The 15,746-nt window shown below is 33.6% G+C and overlaps 2 protein-coding genes across 2 annotated transcripts; one reads left to right on the top strand and one right to left on the bottom strand.

Moving 5' to 3' along the window:
* Positions 1–147: 147 nt before the first annotated feature.
* On the top strand, positions 148–7,738 carry LOC144852434 (TNF receptor-associated factor 3-like). Its single transcript, XM_078710235.1, has 7 exons — positions 148–355; positions 1,623–1,953; positions 2,092–2,247; positions 2,573–2,806; positions 3,099–3,306; positions 3,522–3,859; positions 6,856–7,738. Exons 1-7 carry the CDS (start codon positions 300–302, stop codon positions 7,078–7,080), a joined length of 1,548 nt encoding a protein of 515 aa, XP_078566361.1. The 5' UTR covers positions 148–299; the 3' UTR covers positions 7,081–7,738.
* Positions 7,739–8,949: 1,211 nt separating this feature from the next.
* Positions 8,950–15,017, bottom strand: LOC144852372 (uncharacterized). Its single transcript, XM_078710158.1, has 9 exons — positions 14,953–15,017; positions 13,994–14,154; positions 13,190–13,285; positions 12,298–12,414; positions 12,116–12,190; positions 11,876–11,965; positions 11,126–11,294; positions 10,458–10,525; positions 8,950–10,016 (listed from the first exon to the last, which is right to left on the bottom strand). Exons 1-9 carry the CDS (start codon positions 15,015–15,017, stop codon positions 8,950–8,952), a joined length of 1,908 nt encoding a protein of 635 aa, XP_078566284.1.
* Positions 15,018–15,746: the final 729 nt, after the last annotated feature.

Raw genomic sequence — 15,746 nt, 5'->3', positions numbered from 1 at the left:
ATATAAGCATAGTGGTTCCTAAAAATGATTTCATTTCATTTTCAAACGTTTTTTTACAAATATCATCTACATTACAGACTCCGCATTTATATTATATGACTGACTTATCCGCTTCTTATCCTCCTAAGGCTAATGTGTCTTTCCCCGATACACAAACCATCGCCGGACACATACCTAATGTCAGTTTAGACTTACTACCGAACAAGTTTTTCCAAAACTACCAAGAAGTTACATTTCTAGAGGAAAGTGTATTGGATGATCTAAGATGTGTTTTGTGTCATCTTCCTCTGTACCGGGCGATGCAGGCACCGTGCGGGTGCAGATTCTGTTCTTGTATTTTGAACCAGACATACGAGTAAGTCATATGATTGTCATTTTTTGTAGCGATTTAAAATATCATTAATATTGTGTATAGGCTTAATTTTGTTTAGGTTAAAACGTAAGTGGGACTTTATGTTAAAAAAAGTACGCGTAAATGTGATTGTCATGGTTGTCATGTTGCTAAGAGACAAGGGGACGTGTTGTTTATGGAATTCAATTCAATGTAGGCATAGACTGTAAGACTGACGTGAATACTTATTGATTCAAGTTACCTTTGATATTCATAGAGAGGGATGTGATGTGTACAGTAACATAGTACCTAACTACAAAACCAATTATTATCTCTTACACAATCAGGGACACCATCACGGGCCTAACAATGAAAGTTGCAACATAATCTGAAAGATCAATATTGCCATGTCCCGTCCCAACCAGTTTTTTAATGAGATCATCAATTTTTAATTTTATGGAAATATGTATGATGTAATGTAAATGCTTGTCGAAACTAGCATGAACAACGATATGCCATCCTCAGTTCTATGGATGATGTCTGTTATAACATTATGAATGTGAAATGCCTGTATTTTGTATATAATTGCTAATATACTCCCCCGTATACTCCCCAACGGGTTTGAATGTTTCCTGGTGGTAGCTACTATAATTAGTTTTCTGATCATTAACATGATAGGCCCTACGCCTAATATCATCCTCATTTCCTATATTTAACAATGGATACTTGAGCCACATGTTCCAGAATACCCATGCTGCGCACATGACGCTGTATCATACTGTATCACGGAAAAAAATAATGAAAAATGAATCATATTGAATTGAATTTGAAAAAACGTAGGAGGAGATAATAACATGATTTAACTAGCACGGACCCATAGGCTCTCTCATGGATTGAATGATTAGGTTATATACTATTTTAATATCTATCTTTGAAGGGCATAACTGTCAAAGTCAAGTGCCCATCCTGTTTGTCAAAATAAATACAAATAACAATAAAGTAATAATTAATAAACAAGTCATTACCTTATGAATATGAGTCAAATAAGCCACGTCATCTGACGGAAGCTCATAGTTGCCAGGTCACTGTTATTCAACTGTATAAACAGAGTACGGAAGCCCTTAGTGGACGGATCATAATGATACAGATAATTGGTGTATTTGCTGGAACCCCTGACTGTCTGACACTCCAATTATGTTAAGTTTTAGAGCTGACAGCCCCCTGCAGATCATAAATGTATTGAATGTATGTATAGGCCTAAGTCTAACATTAACATTGTTTATTCCGTTAGCGATTTTGAAAATACAGTGTGTCCAAACTGTAATGAAGAATTTAACAAGAAAGAACTGGCACCCGACCATCATGCCAGACGGCAAATCCAAAGGGCTATGGTGTACTGTCCTCATAAAGACAAAGGGTGTATAGACACGTTCCCTCTAAAGGAACTTAAAGAACATGTTGAAGGTTGTCTTCATTCGCCTGTTGTCTGCATGCACCATACCCGAGGATGTCAAGCCAAGCTGTTGAGAAAGGATCTGATGGAACATTTAAAAAACACTTGTGATTATCGATTGGTTAAGTGTCAATATTGCAGCGACAGCCTTCCCCATACGGACGTTCAGGTCAGTACACTTTCCTATACTATTAGTAGGCCTACTCATCTTTTCTTTTGAGAAATTTAAGAACAAATATTCAAAAGTAGAAAAATAATGGTAAAAATGAATTCAAATAATTATCTTATATTATTCATTAAATTCTAGGACCATGAAATATCCTGTTCAAAGTTGCCCGTCAATTGTCCGAATAACTGTGGCCAGAAGGACATACAGAAGGACCTTATTGAACAACATATAGATGAATACTGCCCACTTCAAGAAAAATCCTGTAAATTCCAACCCTACGGATGTACATTTAAGGTAAGTGGTATCTTTTGGTACTTTATAATGGTATTATAAGAGGTTGAATAGGGCCCCTAAAGCTTGGTTCCCACTAGGACGTAACGCAACGCAAAGTGGTTTGACCAATCTCAAGCGATGGATGGTTAACGTGTGATTGATCAACTCTCTTGCGTAATGCGTTGCTTGTCATTGCGTTGCTTTCCTAGTGGGAACCAAGCTTTAGAAGGGGGTTGGGAGTGTGGGTGGTACAGCCTTGTTCACCTCAGGCCCATCTCTCATACATATTTCAAATGAATATTAAAAACACACGTACGATCTTTGATCAATTATTGCTTATTTTCAGGGTGTGTTAGAACAACTAGAAAAGCACATGGATGCGGATGTTAAGAAACATCTTGATTTGGTAACCATGACAACTGCAATGTTGGACTTAAAATTTTCGGAATCGTTACGTCACATCAGCGAACTAAAGGGTCAGAGAAGCGTAGATGATGAGAAGGAAAAAGAACTTTTGAGAGAAATAAATTCAATAAAGAATACGCTTAAAGTTAAGGATGAACGATTTGGCAGTTTACAGGTAGGCATGTAATAGGCTAGGTTAGTGAGAAGACGAATTCAATGATGATGATGATGATAATGAAGATGATGATGATGATGACGGTTGTGGTGATGATGATGATAATGATGACGATGATGATGACGATGACGGTGGTGATGATGTTAATGATGATGACGGTGGTGATGATGATGTTGATGATGACGGTGGTGATAATGATGATGATGATGACGACGGTGGTGATGCGGTGGTGTAGATAATAATGATAGTGCGTGTTTATAAATTGTGTCTTTTTGTGATTTTACTATTCCAGAAATTCTTTGGTAAGCATTTGGATAATTTCAAAACATTTGAAGCCAAAGTTGAAAATGCGGCTGACAAAAGGGATTTAGTGGAACTACGACAATTATTGATACCTCTACAAGATTCCGTATCACTGTTGGCAAGAAAAGTGGAAGAAGTTGAAGAAAATAAACACCGTGCAGTGAGTGTCCCATCAACAATTAGGCCACTCACAAACGGTATGTATCTTCTAATTAATAGTTTCAGAATGACAGTAATTGACATTGGTATCCCCACCCCCTTTTGAAGTTCATGTTAGGCCTAAACCACTTCACACCGTCTTATCATACTTTATGGCCTACACCCCTGATTTTGTAAAAGTTGGAATGTGATTGTGTAGTATACAGTTAGAATGATATCTGGAAACTATAATCGTCTTTTATAATTTGTTTAGGACATGGACAAATAGCGAGTTTTGAGAAAGAGTTAAACGTTCAGTCTGTGAAGCAAGCTGAGAACGAAATACGATTCCAACTGTTGGAAACAGCCAGCTATGACGGTGTATTGCTTTGGAAAATCTCGGGAATAAGTCGAAGAAGACAAGAAGCTGTGAATGGAAAAATACTCTCTTTGTACAGTCAGCCGTTCTATACCAGTAGATATGGTTATAAGATGTGTGCAAGGATATATCTAAACGGAGACGGGATGGGAAAGGGGACGCATGTTTCCCTGTTCTTTGTCGTCATGAAAGGGGACTACGACGCCCTTCAACAATGGCCCTTCAGACAGAAGGTAATATACATTAATATTTATAGTTTTTAAAACTAAAGTTATATTAGGAAGTATGAATAAAAGGGAATTCTATTAAAGCCCGGTATTAAAACCAATTTCCCATATATTTTTCTTTCTTTCTTGTGGTTGTCAAAATAACATTTATAACTACATGACTTATTATTTAAGAAATTCCTTTTCAGAACTCCCAAAACTAAAAAAAGAATATTACCTCGCCTACATCATTTTGAGTTTACCACAGCTTGTGCTTTTGTAGCTATAGTCCATGGGATTTAGACTTTTAACTCACACAAATTGCAAGAAAAGGTTTTTTTGATGAAATGTGTTCTTTAGACCCTACTGAACACATTTATCAACGTTAGGACATTTTTCGACAACGGGAAGTAGCCTAATTTGCATAATTAAAAATGGCCGCCATTTTTAATAACGTACTCTGTATCTTGGAAACCGCTAGTCACAGATACTTAATTATGGTGTCAAAATCGTTAGAATATATGTTTTTATATTCACTTTATTGAAAAAGTTTGTCCAAAAATGAATGGAAGTGCTATTTCTAACATTATTGACCTTTGACCTTGAATTCTCATATCTCAGCAACCACTAATCGGAGATATACAAATTAGGGCTTAAATTGTTCAGAAACTACACATTTATATCCAGTCTAATGGCATGTTTTTGCAAAAAATGGCGGATTCTAACATTATTGACCTTTGACCTTGATTTATCATATCTTAGCAACCACTAATCTGAGAGACACACAATATGGCTCAAACTGTTCAGAAACTACATATTTATATTTAGTCTAATGGGATGTTTTTGCAAAAAATGGCCAATTTTAACATTATTGACCTTTGAACTTTGCACTACATAAAATCGCATAACTTTGAAAATATTGTACATATGAAATTATTTTTAGTGTCAAATTATTCAAAACATACATGTTTATATAGAGTCCAATGACACATTATGTCCAATAATGACCTATTGTATGGTTATTAACATTTGAACTATATTTAAAAAGGATTTTTAAACCCGGAATCTTCTTCATGTAGGCATTCATTAGAACATGTGATTTGGCACTACTTGTTTAGAATATGGTGGTAATTTAAAGCGCATGTAACCAGTTGATTTAAATTAAATTTAAAAACTGAAAATATTCACTTTAAAAAAAAAAAATATTATCCTATGTATACATACATTATAGGTTTGGATTATTAATAAATTTTAAATTAGGTCTTACATCTTACTCAGGAGAAAGTTGGTGTTGACACTATTAACAGAGCCAACAAAAATGTAGTTTTTTTATGATATATTGTACATACTTTAAATAGGCCATGCCATTTTGCAGGTTTATTAAAGTTTTCTTCAAGTTAGTAATTTATTTTTCGATCAAATTAAATTGCCATGAAATGGCATATTCAAAAAACAAATTTCTAAAGATTATTTAGTTTATATTTTGCTAAGGATAGCATCACTCTTGAGGGCATTCTTTTAGGTTGAAACATAGTCTTATTAAGAAGGCCTTTTCTACTACTAGACGCATTGTTGACAACTGGAATTTTAAAAGATCGATATTAATGCAACATATTTAGTTTAGTTTAATTAATTGGCTATCATAGAGAGAGAGACTCATAATTAGGCTGACCACCACTTGCAATATTTTCGCCGTATACAGTAAAAACCTCAGTTTCTTATGGCATTTATTTATTTCAATAACCATATACAGTACGACTACTAGTGGTGTATAGTTTTTAACCTTTTTTATAACTTGTTTTTGTACTTTTTTTACGTGAATGTATTGTGTATGTACCATGTTTCTATGTGGTTTAATTTTTACCATTTTTTAACCATCAATTTTAATGCTTTTAATATAAATATCTTGTAATTCAGCTTCAGCTGCAAAGACAATAAGAAATAAAATAAACAAACGTGTAAACTTGTAGGCAGTTTATGGATGAATGCAATAGTTTATGCTTATAAATTTAATGTACCATGGCCTACTTTAAACTAAACATAATAAGTCAACGTTGCAACTCTTACATTTTAGAGTGCCAAATCACATGTTCTAATGGATGTCCACATGAAGAAGATTCCGGGTTTAAAAATAATCCTTTTCAAATATAGTTGAAATGTTAATAACCATACAATAGGCCATTATTGGACAAAATGTGTCATTAGACTCTATAGAAACATGTATGTTCTGAATAATTTGACACTAAAAATAATTTCATATGTACAATATTTTCAAAGTTATGCGATTTTATGTAGTGCAAAGTTCAAAGGTCAATAATGTTAGAATCGGCCATTTTTTGCAAAAACATCCCATTAGACTACATATAAATATGTAGTTTCTGAACAGTTTGAGCCATATTGTGTGTCTCTCAGATTAGTGGTTGCTAAGATATGATAAATCAAGGTCAAAGGTCAATAATGTTAGAATCCGCCATTTTTTGCAAAAACATGCCATTAGACTGGATATAAATGTGTAGTTTCTGAACAATTTAAGCCCTAATTTGTATATCTCCGATTAGTGGTTGCTGAGATATGAGAATTCAAGGTCAAAGGTCAATAATGTTAGAAATAGCACTTCCATTCATTTTTGGACAAACTTTTTCAATAAAGTGAATATAAAAACATATATTTTAACGATTTTGACACCATAATTAAGTATCCTGTGACTAGCGGTTTCCAAGATACAGAGTACGTTATTAAAAATGGCGGCCATTTTTAATTATGCAAATTAGGCTACTTCCCGTTGTCGAAAAATGTCCTAACGTTGATAAATGTGTTCAGTAGGGTCTAAAGAACACATTTCATCAAAAAAACCTTTTCTTGCAATTTGTGTGAGAAAAGGGTCATTTTTTAGCTAAATCCCATGGACTACTATGAAAACTTTCTTTTTGAATTTTCCCATCATTGTTTTTTCTCGATCATAGCCGAAATTATTTCTTTTTCGGGGGGTATGATTAATTTTATTAATGTTCTTCTTTTTCTAGGTGACGATGATATTGCTTGACCAGGAGACTGGTACACGGAGTTTAACAGACTCATTCAAGCCTGACGTGCGCAGTAGTAGTTTTAAACGACCTACTGGTGACATGAATGTTGCATCCGGGTGCCCCCTGTTTGTGTCCAATCATGTTCTACGTGATTCAGCTTATGTTAAGGATGACACAATGTTTGTTAAGTTAATTGTCGACACATCTGACCTGTTCATTTAATTTAATATTATGCTATCGTACGTAGATATAATTTGCGCTTGGTTCCCAGGCAAAGCTAGCAAGGACGTAGATGCAACAATTAAATCCATCGCTTGTGATTGTGGCGCAAAATCATTACTAAAGCTTGGTTCCCAAGAGAGACGCAAACAAGGACGTAGACGCAACGCAAGTGAGTTGCTTGTGATTGGTCAAATCAAATACGCGTCTCTCTGATGGGAACCAAGCATAACCCTACTGCTATAAATAATGATATACCTTGAATGTAGTATAAATAATGTAATTATAATTGAACAGATGGTATTTTATATTTTTTATATTTATTTATATCTATTTACAAATGGACAACTTATATCTATTATTACGGAAATTAATATTATTAACGAAATTTAATTTTAATAGTCATAAATTTAAAGTAAAAAACGTTTATAAATACAGTATTTATAGTCTATTCAGGTGTATTATAGTGCAATCAACTTTTATTTTTATAATGACGTAATACTCGCAATATTCTTTTTTTAAAGTGTCTAGGCCTATAGATAGTAAAGTCATCATTATTGTGCCAATATTTTATAAAGAATAACACTTTTGATAATATAAATATTAGTATAAAATGGTAAAATAAACAATATAATGGCAAAAATAAATATTTTTAGGTAAGTACGGCACTACATTTTTATAAATAAATTTAATGTAAATGTCAAATGACAATATTTTCTTGTTTATTTGTAGTAAAGGAAAGAATAGTAGAATTCTTTTCATACTATCTAAGTTCCAAGAAAAATTACTTTGACCCTATTTTTATATAAATATCTAGAAATGACTGAATTGATATTAGTAAATGAATAAAAATGAGTTATAGTACAGGAATGCCATAATGTGTTAAACGATAGCAATTTCTTAGTCTAAACTAGCAAACTTTCAGTTTGCTATTTTGATATCTAGTAAATTGTCTCATGATTTGCCAGTTCACTGGTGGTGGTATGTCTCCTTTCACTTCTGGAATTAAAACAAAAAATGGAACAAAATCACTGTGTTTCGAAACATTGCTTCGTTATGTGTTTTTATGTTGTTGTTATCCCTGAAATTATATAATTATTGTTGCGTAATTCATCAGTATGCATGTGTGTTGTCCTAATTCAATTAAAATACGAATCATGTGATTGTGACGTGCGATCGACCATGCAGTTGGAGCCTTTGTACTCTATTGGTACTGTAATAGCATACGTATAAACAGGCATCAAGCATATCAGTCATCATGTTTCATTTTAGCAATATCATAGGTTAGTACAGTTCAATTATTGTGACTTCGTGGAAGAAAACACGTGTTTTAAAATTTTTGGTCTATTACATAATATTGTATAATAAGTAACGCGCCCTTCGTACTTGGTACAGTATACTTAGTATTGTTTTGTGAATAGAAGTCGTAAATAATATATCATTGTCAGTTCATGTGATAATTTAACCGAAAACGCCCATTTATTTAATGATATCACAAATGTATATCACAAAAGGCTCCCTTATAGTACAACATTTAAAGAAGCATACAATATCTACAACTTCAACCAAATTTAAATTAGTATACAAGAACTATATTTACTTTCTAGATAATGACCGTTAAATATATATTTCATAAGACCAGTTAAGATCGGATAAAGTGGTTTAAATAGAAACTGTAGTAGCTTTGTTTACTTTTATTTATTATTAGTTTATTTCTTTTTCGTATTCGTATTTAATGTTATATCTTGGGGTGGGTCAAACTTAAAGTCTTTCTGACTTATTATGATCCTCCTCCCACATGATTACTTCATTGTATTTATTATCCTGTATGTTATAATATTGTGGTAATAAATTAAATTGAAATTGAAAATATTATTTTTTAAAAGGTTCGGGTACAATATAGTCTGAGTCAGAGCTTGACGCGTCTTTATCCATTGTAGCCACTCTATCATCTCTTCCCATGATAGACGAACCGGGCTGGAGGTATTGGTGAGGTAGTAAGTAATCTGTACCAAACTCCTCTTGCATGTCTTGGTATTCCTTGGAGTCACCAAGCATGTGGAGCTTGCCATTCAGAAACTCCTCCTCAATGTCTTGATAATCTGCCGAATCTCCGAGCATATTGAGTAATTCTGTCGATCCTTTATTTATCATTTTTGTCGGCGTTTCCAGCGTTTTATTAAAGTCTTTTGTGTCACCTAACATGTTGTCTGCACTCTTCGTATTGGCGGTAGATTTTAAATTGTGTTGATCGTCCTTATTTGCAGACTTGATTGTAATAATTTCTTTCTCAAAATCCTGATATTCCATAGATTCGCCTAACATATTAACAGATTCATTGCTCCGACCACCACCGCCAGTCGTGAGGTATTTATTGCTGTTGTTTTCAGTAACGTTCGCGTGACCACCAGTATGTGTTGGCGGGTAAGTGTGAATTCCACGACTGACGTCAGGATGCCATCTCTGGTGGTTGCCAGGATAATTTATCCCGCGTATAGTAGAATCCAAGGTTCCCGGATCTTCATGTTCGTTATCAATCTTGTAGTAATAAGGACCAGGGGGTCGCCAAACGTTGGCAGTAGTTGGATCTTTCAAATCTAGGTAGGCGTAGCTTTCAGATGACGCCTGGCTAGGAACCACACGTCGTCGCCTGTTGTCGCCGTTAGATGGGTCGCCGTCAGATGCATCGTCGGCAGGCGTGTCATACAATCGATTACGTTTAGGAATCGGGACTGCATATTCAGGTTCGTTTAACTGCTTATTATGTTGTCGTAGACTTGTATATTTAATTGGGTAACCAGGGAGATAGTACGCATAACCTTCAGGATTGACGGCGTACAAGTGTTCTGGGGCGGCAACGCTTGATGGCAGGGTTCCTTTCTCTGAGTACGGAATGTAAGTAGAGTAGGCGCTGTCGGCTTGACTTGACAACGTCGCACCTGTACACAGAATAAAAAGTGTTTGTATGGTTTATTAAATAATGTAATAATTTTACATTGGAAGGTATGTATACGCGTATACTGCCTATCCAATGTTTCTTGTTTTATTTGTTATACTGCCTATAGTCCTCATTCTTATCTACTACTAAGTTTTAAAAAAAACAATTTAATATTGTTACCCGAATATATCATTATTGTAATTAAATTTCCATTTCACAGAATTACGTAATTGACACTCATGCCCGAGTCATATAAAAAACATGTTTTTAAATAAAGTTATTTAAAAAAACATGTTTTTAAATAGTTGTTGTATGAGTCGTGACAAACACTCGTTAAGTAGGCGTCATTTTAACTTAAAATGCGTTACACAAGGTCATTCATCTTCATCTAATTATCTTTTTGTAGAATGGAAACCGTTTTGTTTTTATACAGAACACTTACTTCTGCCCACACCGCTCGGTCCCACATTAAATGGTTTATGACTTTTATTTGTAGTTTTTTTAGACAATCTACAAAAACAAATTGCGAAACAAATAGTTAGTATTATACTATTATATATGATAATTATATATTACTTTGGATGTCTTAAAGCACGTTTTCCCCCTCAAAACACGGATTTACTCCATGCTCAAAATAACTTTAAATGTTTTCCCTAACAGGAACTTTAGGGCACTGTTAAGTAAGCCCATGATTATTGAATGCCTAACTGTATCCTGCAGTGTATACACACATCATGTCATTAATATATAAACAACAAAAAACAAGGATGTTGACATTTTTGGGGAAAACATTTTTTTTTGTTTTTATCAAAATAGTATTTCAATTCCTTTTTATTAAATAGGGTCTATAAAACAAGGATATCCGCGACTAGTCCGTCTCGTATCACAACCCAGTACACATAGTAGTAATTTTATTAAATTCCCTTTTCATCGTTCGAAAACTATAATTATAGTATTATCAGTTAGGGGAAAATGGCAAGATCGCAGCAGTGTGGTCATGTTACAAGTGTTGTCAAAACAATATAGATTATCTGATAAAAATACTAGAAAGTAGGAAACCTTTTGCCATTTTTCCCCTGACTGAAAAATAGTTTTGTTAGGAAAACTTACCTTCGTTTTCTTCGATATAATAATGTTATTAATGTGATAATAAAGATGATGAATAAGACGGCTGCTGAACCGGAAGCTGCGACCGTTAATATTGGGGACATGCGGGGGGACATGTGACCATTCTCCCTCACAAACGTCATCTGTGACGCATTTGCTTGACTGGTGTTCCCTATAGAGGAAATAAAATAGATGTAAACGAATAAAAAATGTTAAACGCAATTATCTAATATATCTATTAAGTCATAGGCATGCCTACGGATGCGAGTAGGACAAATTGCTTCTTTATTGATAGTTATCTTTGGACAAGTGTAATAACTTTTGTAAATTATCTAGTTTTACAAGTAATGAGTGGCAAATATCATATTTTATTATACTGATATTTAATATATTATTAATATATTTTTATATATTAGGCTTATCTGTAAAATTCCTGGATCATTAATGAGTAATTAACATATCAACTGAGTCAGAATAAACACTAATGGAAAACAAAACAAAAAGTAATTTCGTGGTAATTTAAGGCGTAATTGAAAACATTTATTATATTTATATTACTAATAGTGAATCACATTCATGTTCGTTCAATCGTGAATAATTATAATGAGGGCGCCACGCTACTTGATCAGAACATGGAGGAAATATACCACATGAGGAATTATTTATTTTATAGAATATTCATTGGATCAGAATCACTTTTTTCATTTTTTTCCTTTCCGTAATTATGTTTCAAACATCATAATCATCACTTACCTACAGGCAGATTTGATGTAGGACTTGTAACTACAGGATATATTGTCGTGACTTGGGCAGGAGTTTTATCCGACTTTGGTCTTCTTTGACCTGAAATATCGAATTGTTTTAAATATTTGTAACTCATAACTCATCTTCATTTGATTATGCACAGAATCAGTTCATTTTTAGTGCTCACTTCGTCGATTTGATAAACAAAACTAATTGGCCTATATAACTAATTAGAAAAAATGGTAATACCTCGAGTGGTAACGATTGGTCCTGAGGTGGTTACACTTTTGGCTACTTTGCTGGTAGTTGGTAATGGGTCGGTACCTTTTTGGAAAAAATATAACTGTATATAATATTTGGTGTAAACCAAAAGTGTAATAATCAGAATTATGGTGATTATTAGCTAATCTGTATGGGAATAGTAACAATACCTGGTGGACTATGTGACTGTGTTTGTTGAGTTGTAGGCCTACTACCAGTAGTATAAGGTATAACAACTTTGCCTTTTGTAGTAACTGATGTTGCTTCAGTAGGCTGGGCAACTTTACCTATTGAATACAAAATACTAAACATTGACATGTTTTTCTTCATGTCATTTATATACTGTACATATATTAATAAATTACATTTAGACGCAGAATATCAAGTATTTTATTTGTAGACCCGTAATCGATAAGGTTAACAAACTCTTGCTTACTGAACTGAACATAAGCAAAACAAGAGGAGGGCGGGGATGTGGGGTTAAGATTCGGACGCATTATTTTTTTTCCTATTTGATAGAGCCAAAGGTTTCAGTGTTATAAGGTGACTGATCATGGGCTCTTCCACAAAGGCACATTCAAGATTGATCTAATTACAGATTATGAGTATAGATTATACTATTTAAATTATCTATTGATTGAAAGATTTATATCTTTAGATGACTCATGACGTTGATCCCTAGTCTGCCCACATAACACATACATAAATTAGGGCATGGAGCGTGGATAAGTATGGTAGAGGAATATAGGAATAAGGATGTTTAAATTTTAAAGATGGATTATCAAAAATTTCGGATCATATCAAGAGTTTGTGAAAGTGTTACTTTATCCGGCTGGATAAGTGCCAGAACATACCACTATATCAAATCACTATTATGTTTTCGCGATATTTCTTTTCGTACATAAGTACGACGACCGTCATGAAACGTCACAAAATAAACATGAATATTCATTAGTCATATCCATAATCCATTAAGAAATAATTGAAATAAAGGACTTTAATCTTATCTATTATATATCGATGGATAGCAGTTTACTGATTAATTTGTTGTCAATCATATACCTACCGCTGTCATAGCAAATCCTACAAGTTGCTTCACCGTATTTTTCAACACATTCTGGCCATTGCGAAATGATTTCTTCTGGGCGTGACGTAGAGCTGTAAAAAAATTTAATTCAATTTTAAATTATTTATTTATTTATTTTTTTTTATTTATTTATTACGGTAGGCCTATATATAAACTTACAAAAACAATAGCACATAGCTAATAACGTTTGTATTACAATAAAAAATATTGAAATGAAATCTATAAAAATACAATAATAAACTCGGAAAATACAATTACAAAATTTCACAGTTATTCACTAAAATTTACAATATTAAGAATCTTAAAATATATACAAAATTTATACTAAAACCTATCTGCACTGTTTTTTATTTGATTGTTATTATTATTTTTTAGTATAGGTGGCAATATTGCACAATTATTCACTAAAATATTCACAACATTAAAAATCAACAAAAATATATTAAATTTCGGAAAATACAAATACAATTCTAACTAAAAAAGAAAATTTAAAAAAAAAGTTTACAGTATATATTAATATTAACCGTTGTCTGCAGTGCTCTTCATTTGATTATTTTAGGCGGTAATATTGCACAATCATTCATTATATATATTTTTTTTAAATAATTGTTCACAGGAGGAATTTAATTTAATATATTATATTAATTAGGGAATCGTTGAATTTTTATATCGGTTAGTTCTTATTTTAGGTAATGTAAATCTATTGGGGTTACGTAATCTAGATATATTAGGTCTTTCAGCAGGCAGCATATTACGATGTCTCTCTGACTTAAGGATACCTTCTCCAAATTTTAATGTTAATTTTTCTCTACGTTCAGCAAGGCTGGTAATTTTAAGTTGAGTAAGGGCCGTATCATAGCTCTCATAGTCCTGGCCAAGTATAATTTTGCATGCTCGCTTTTGCAATCTCTCAATTTCATTGGTCTGATGTTTTGTAATGCTAGAGTGCCAAACAACACATGCATACTCAGTCAGCGGTCGAATATAGTGTTGATAAATACTTAACATGTCACCAATAGGTGCACTATAGCCTCTCAATGCATAAAAAAGAAACATTCTTCTACTTGCTCTAGAAATAATACTTTTTGATTTGGATATCCCAACCTAAGTTGTCTTGTAGCTCAAGACCTAATAATTTCATGTTATGCACAGTATCAATTTTTTCACCACCTATAGTAAATTGGGGGTAGTTTATTAGGGATTTCATAAAATTTATATTAATAACATGGCACTTAGAAGGCTTGGGTAGCATGTCATTTTGTTTACACCAACAACTCAAGGAATCTAAATGGAATTGAAGTTCTGATGATGTACTATTATTTTTTATATTAATTATTTCTCCCAGTGTTAGATCATCCACAAATTTCCAACGATTATCAGTGGTGTTACCCGCATCATTCACCATAACGGTAAATATGCTGGGTCCCAGTTTGGTACCCTGGGGGACCCCACACGTTATAGTTTTTAGTTCAGAACAATGTCCCTTAAATTTCACACACTGGGTGCGATTCATCAGAAAACTGCTAATCGTTGGAATTATCAGAGTCAGAGTTTTGTTTGAGTTATCCCTCATAATTTAAAGAGAAAAAATTATAGCAGAACTGGGCATATACTGGTTTAAAAGGTTAAAACTATACATTGACGCGGTGTGCACCACGAAACGGAAATAGCCGCTACTCAATCCGTTAAAATATACGACAGTAGTGTTAGCAAATGTCGTAAAGCAAATTCCCCTTACCTTGCCAAAAGAGCAATCTCTGAGCACAGTATACGGAACTCCTCTTGTAGGAACGGACTGGACATGGTGTTACGTACCAGTGTATATTATCCCCAGTTACTGGTTAACTGCAGTTTATCGCATAAAATGTCGTGATACGATCAAGAATACAATTACAAGATATTTACAATTATTATGTATCCGTTATAAAGGATCTCTAGATATAAAATTAAAGTGTCGTTATTTCAAGAAAAAATTATACTGACTGGAAGCCACTTCAAAAACAATAGCCGACGTAAATGATATTGATGGATTAAGTGTTAAGAATAAAGGATTATGAATATGAAATACTTTGTATCGTCATCATTCCTTTAATCCGCATCCGGGAGTTGGTTGTCGGAAGACATCCGTCGTTGGACTAGATTGTTCATTTTATGGAGTGAACGGTGCTCTTAAACCGGTCATGGTCAATGGACTTAGCATGCTGCTGGTGGTCAGCTTATGCTCATTTCCCTTTCTACCACCACCACCATCTTTCGTTAGATAAATTTATAAATAAACACTACGGCGTAATTTAAAAATGAACACAACCTTTACTAGGTTTGCAAAACAAATGATAATCTAGGAATAATCTTGCAAAATGCGAAATATTTCCACACAATGAATCGAGAGATTAGCTACAAAGATACTATTGAAAACGTTGATCACGCAAACACTATGACGTCTACACGCACACCCTGACGTTTACGCGAAATCAATGACGTCTACGCGCGCAAACAATGACGTCTACGCGAAATCAATGTCTACGCGCAAAC

Source organism: Antedon bifida, chromosome 9, assembly GCF_963402885.1.
Source record: "Antedon bifida chromosome 9, ecAntBifi1.1, whole genome shotgun sequence".
In the NCBI taxonomy this organism is placed as follows: Eukaryota; Metazoa; Echinodermata; class Crinoidea; order Comatulida; family Antedonidae; genus Antedon; species Antedon bifida.
Note: the sequence above shows the minus strand (reverse complement) of the source record. Positions and strands in the feature narration are given on the sequence as shown.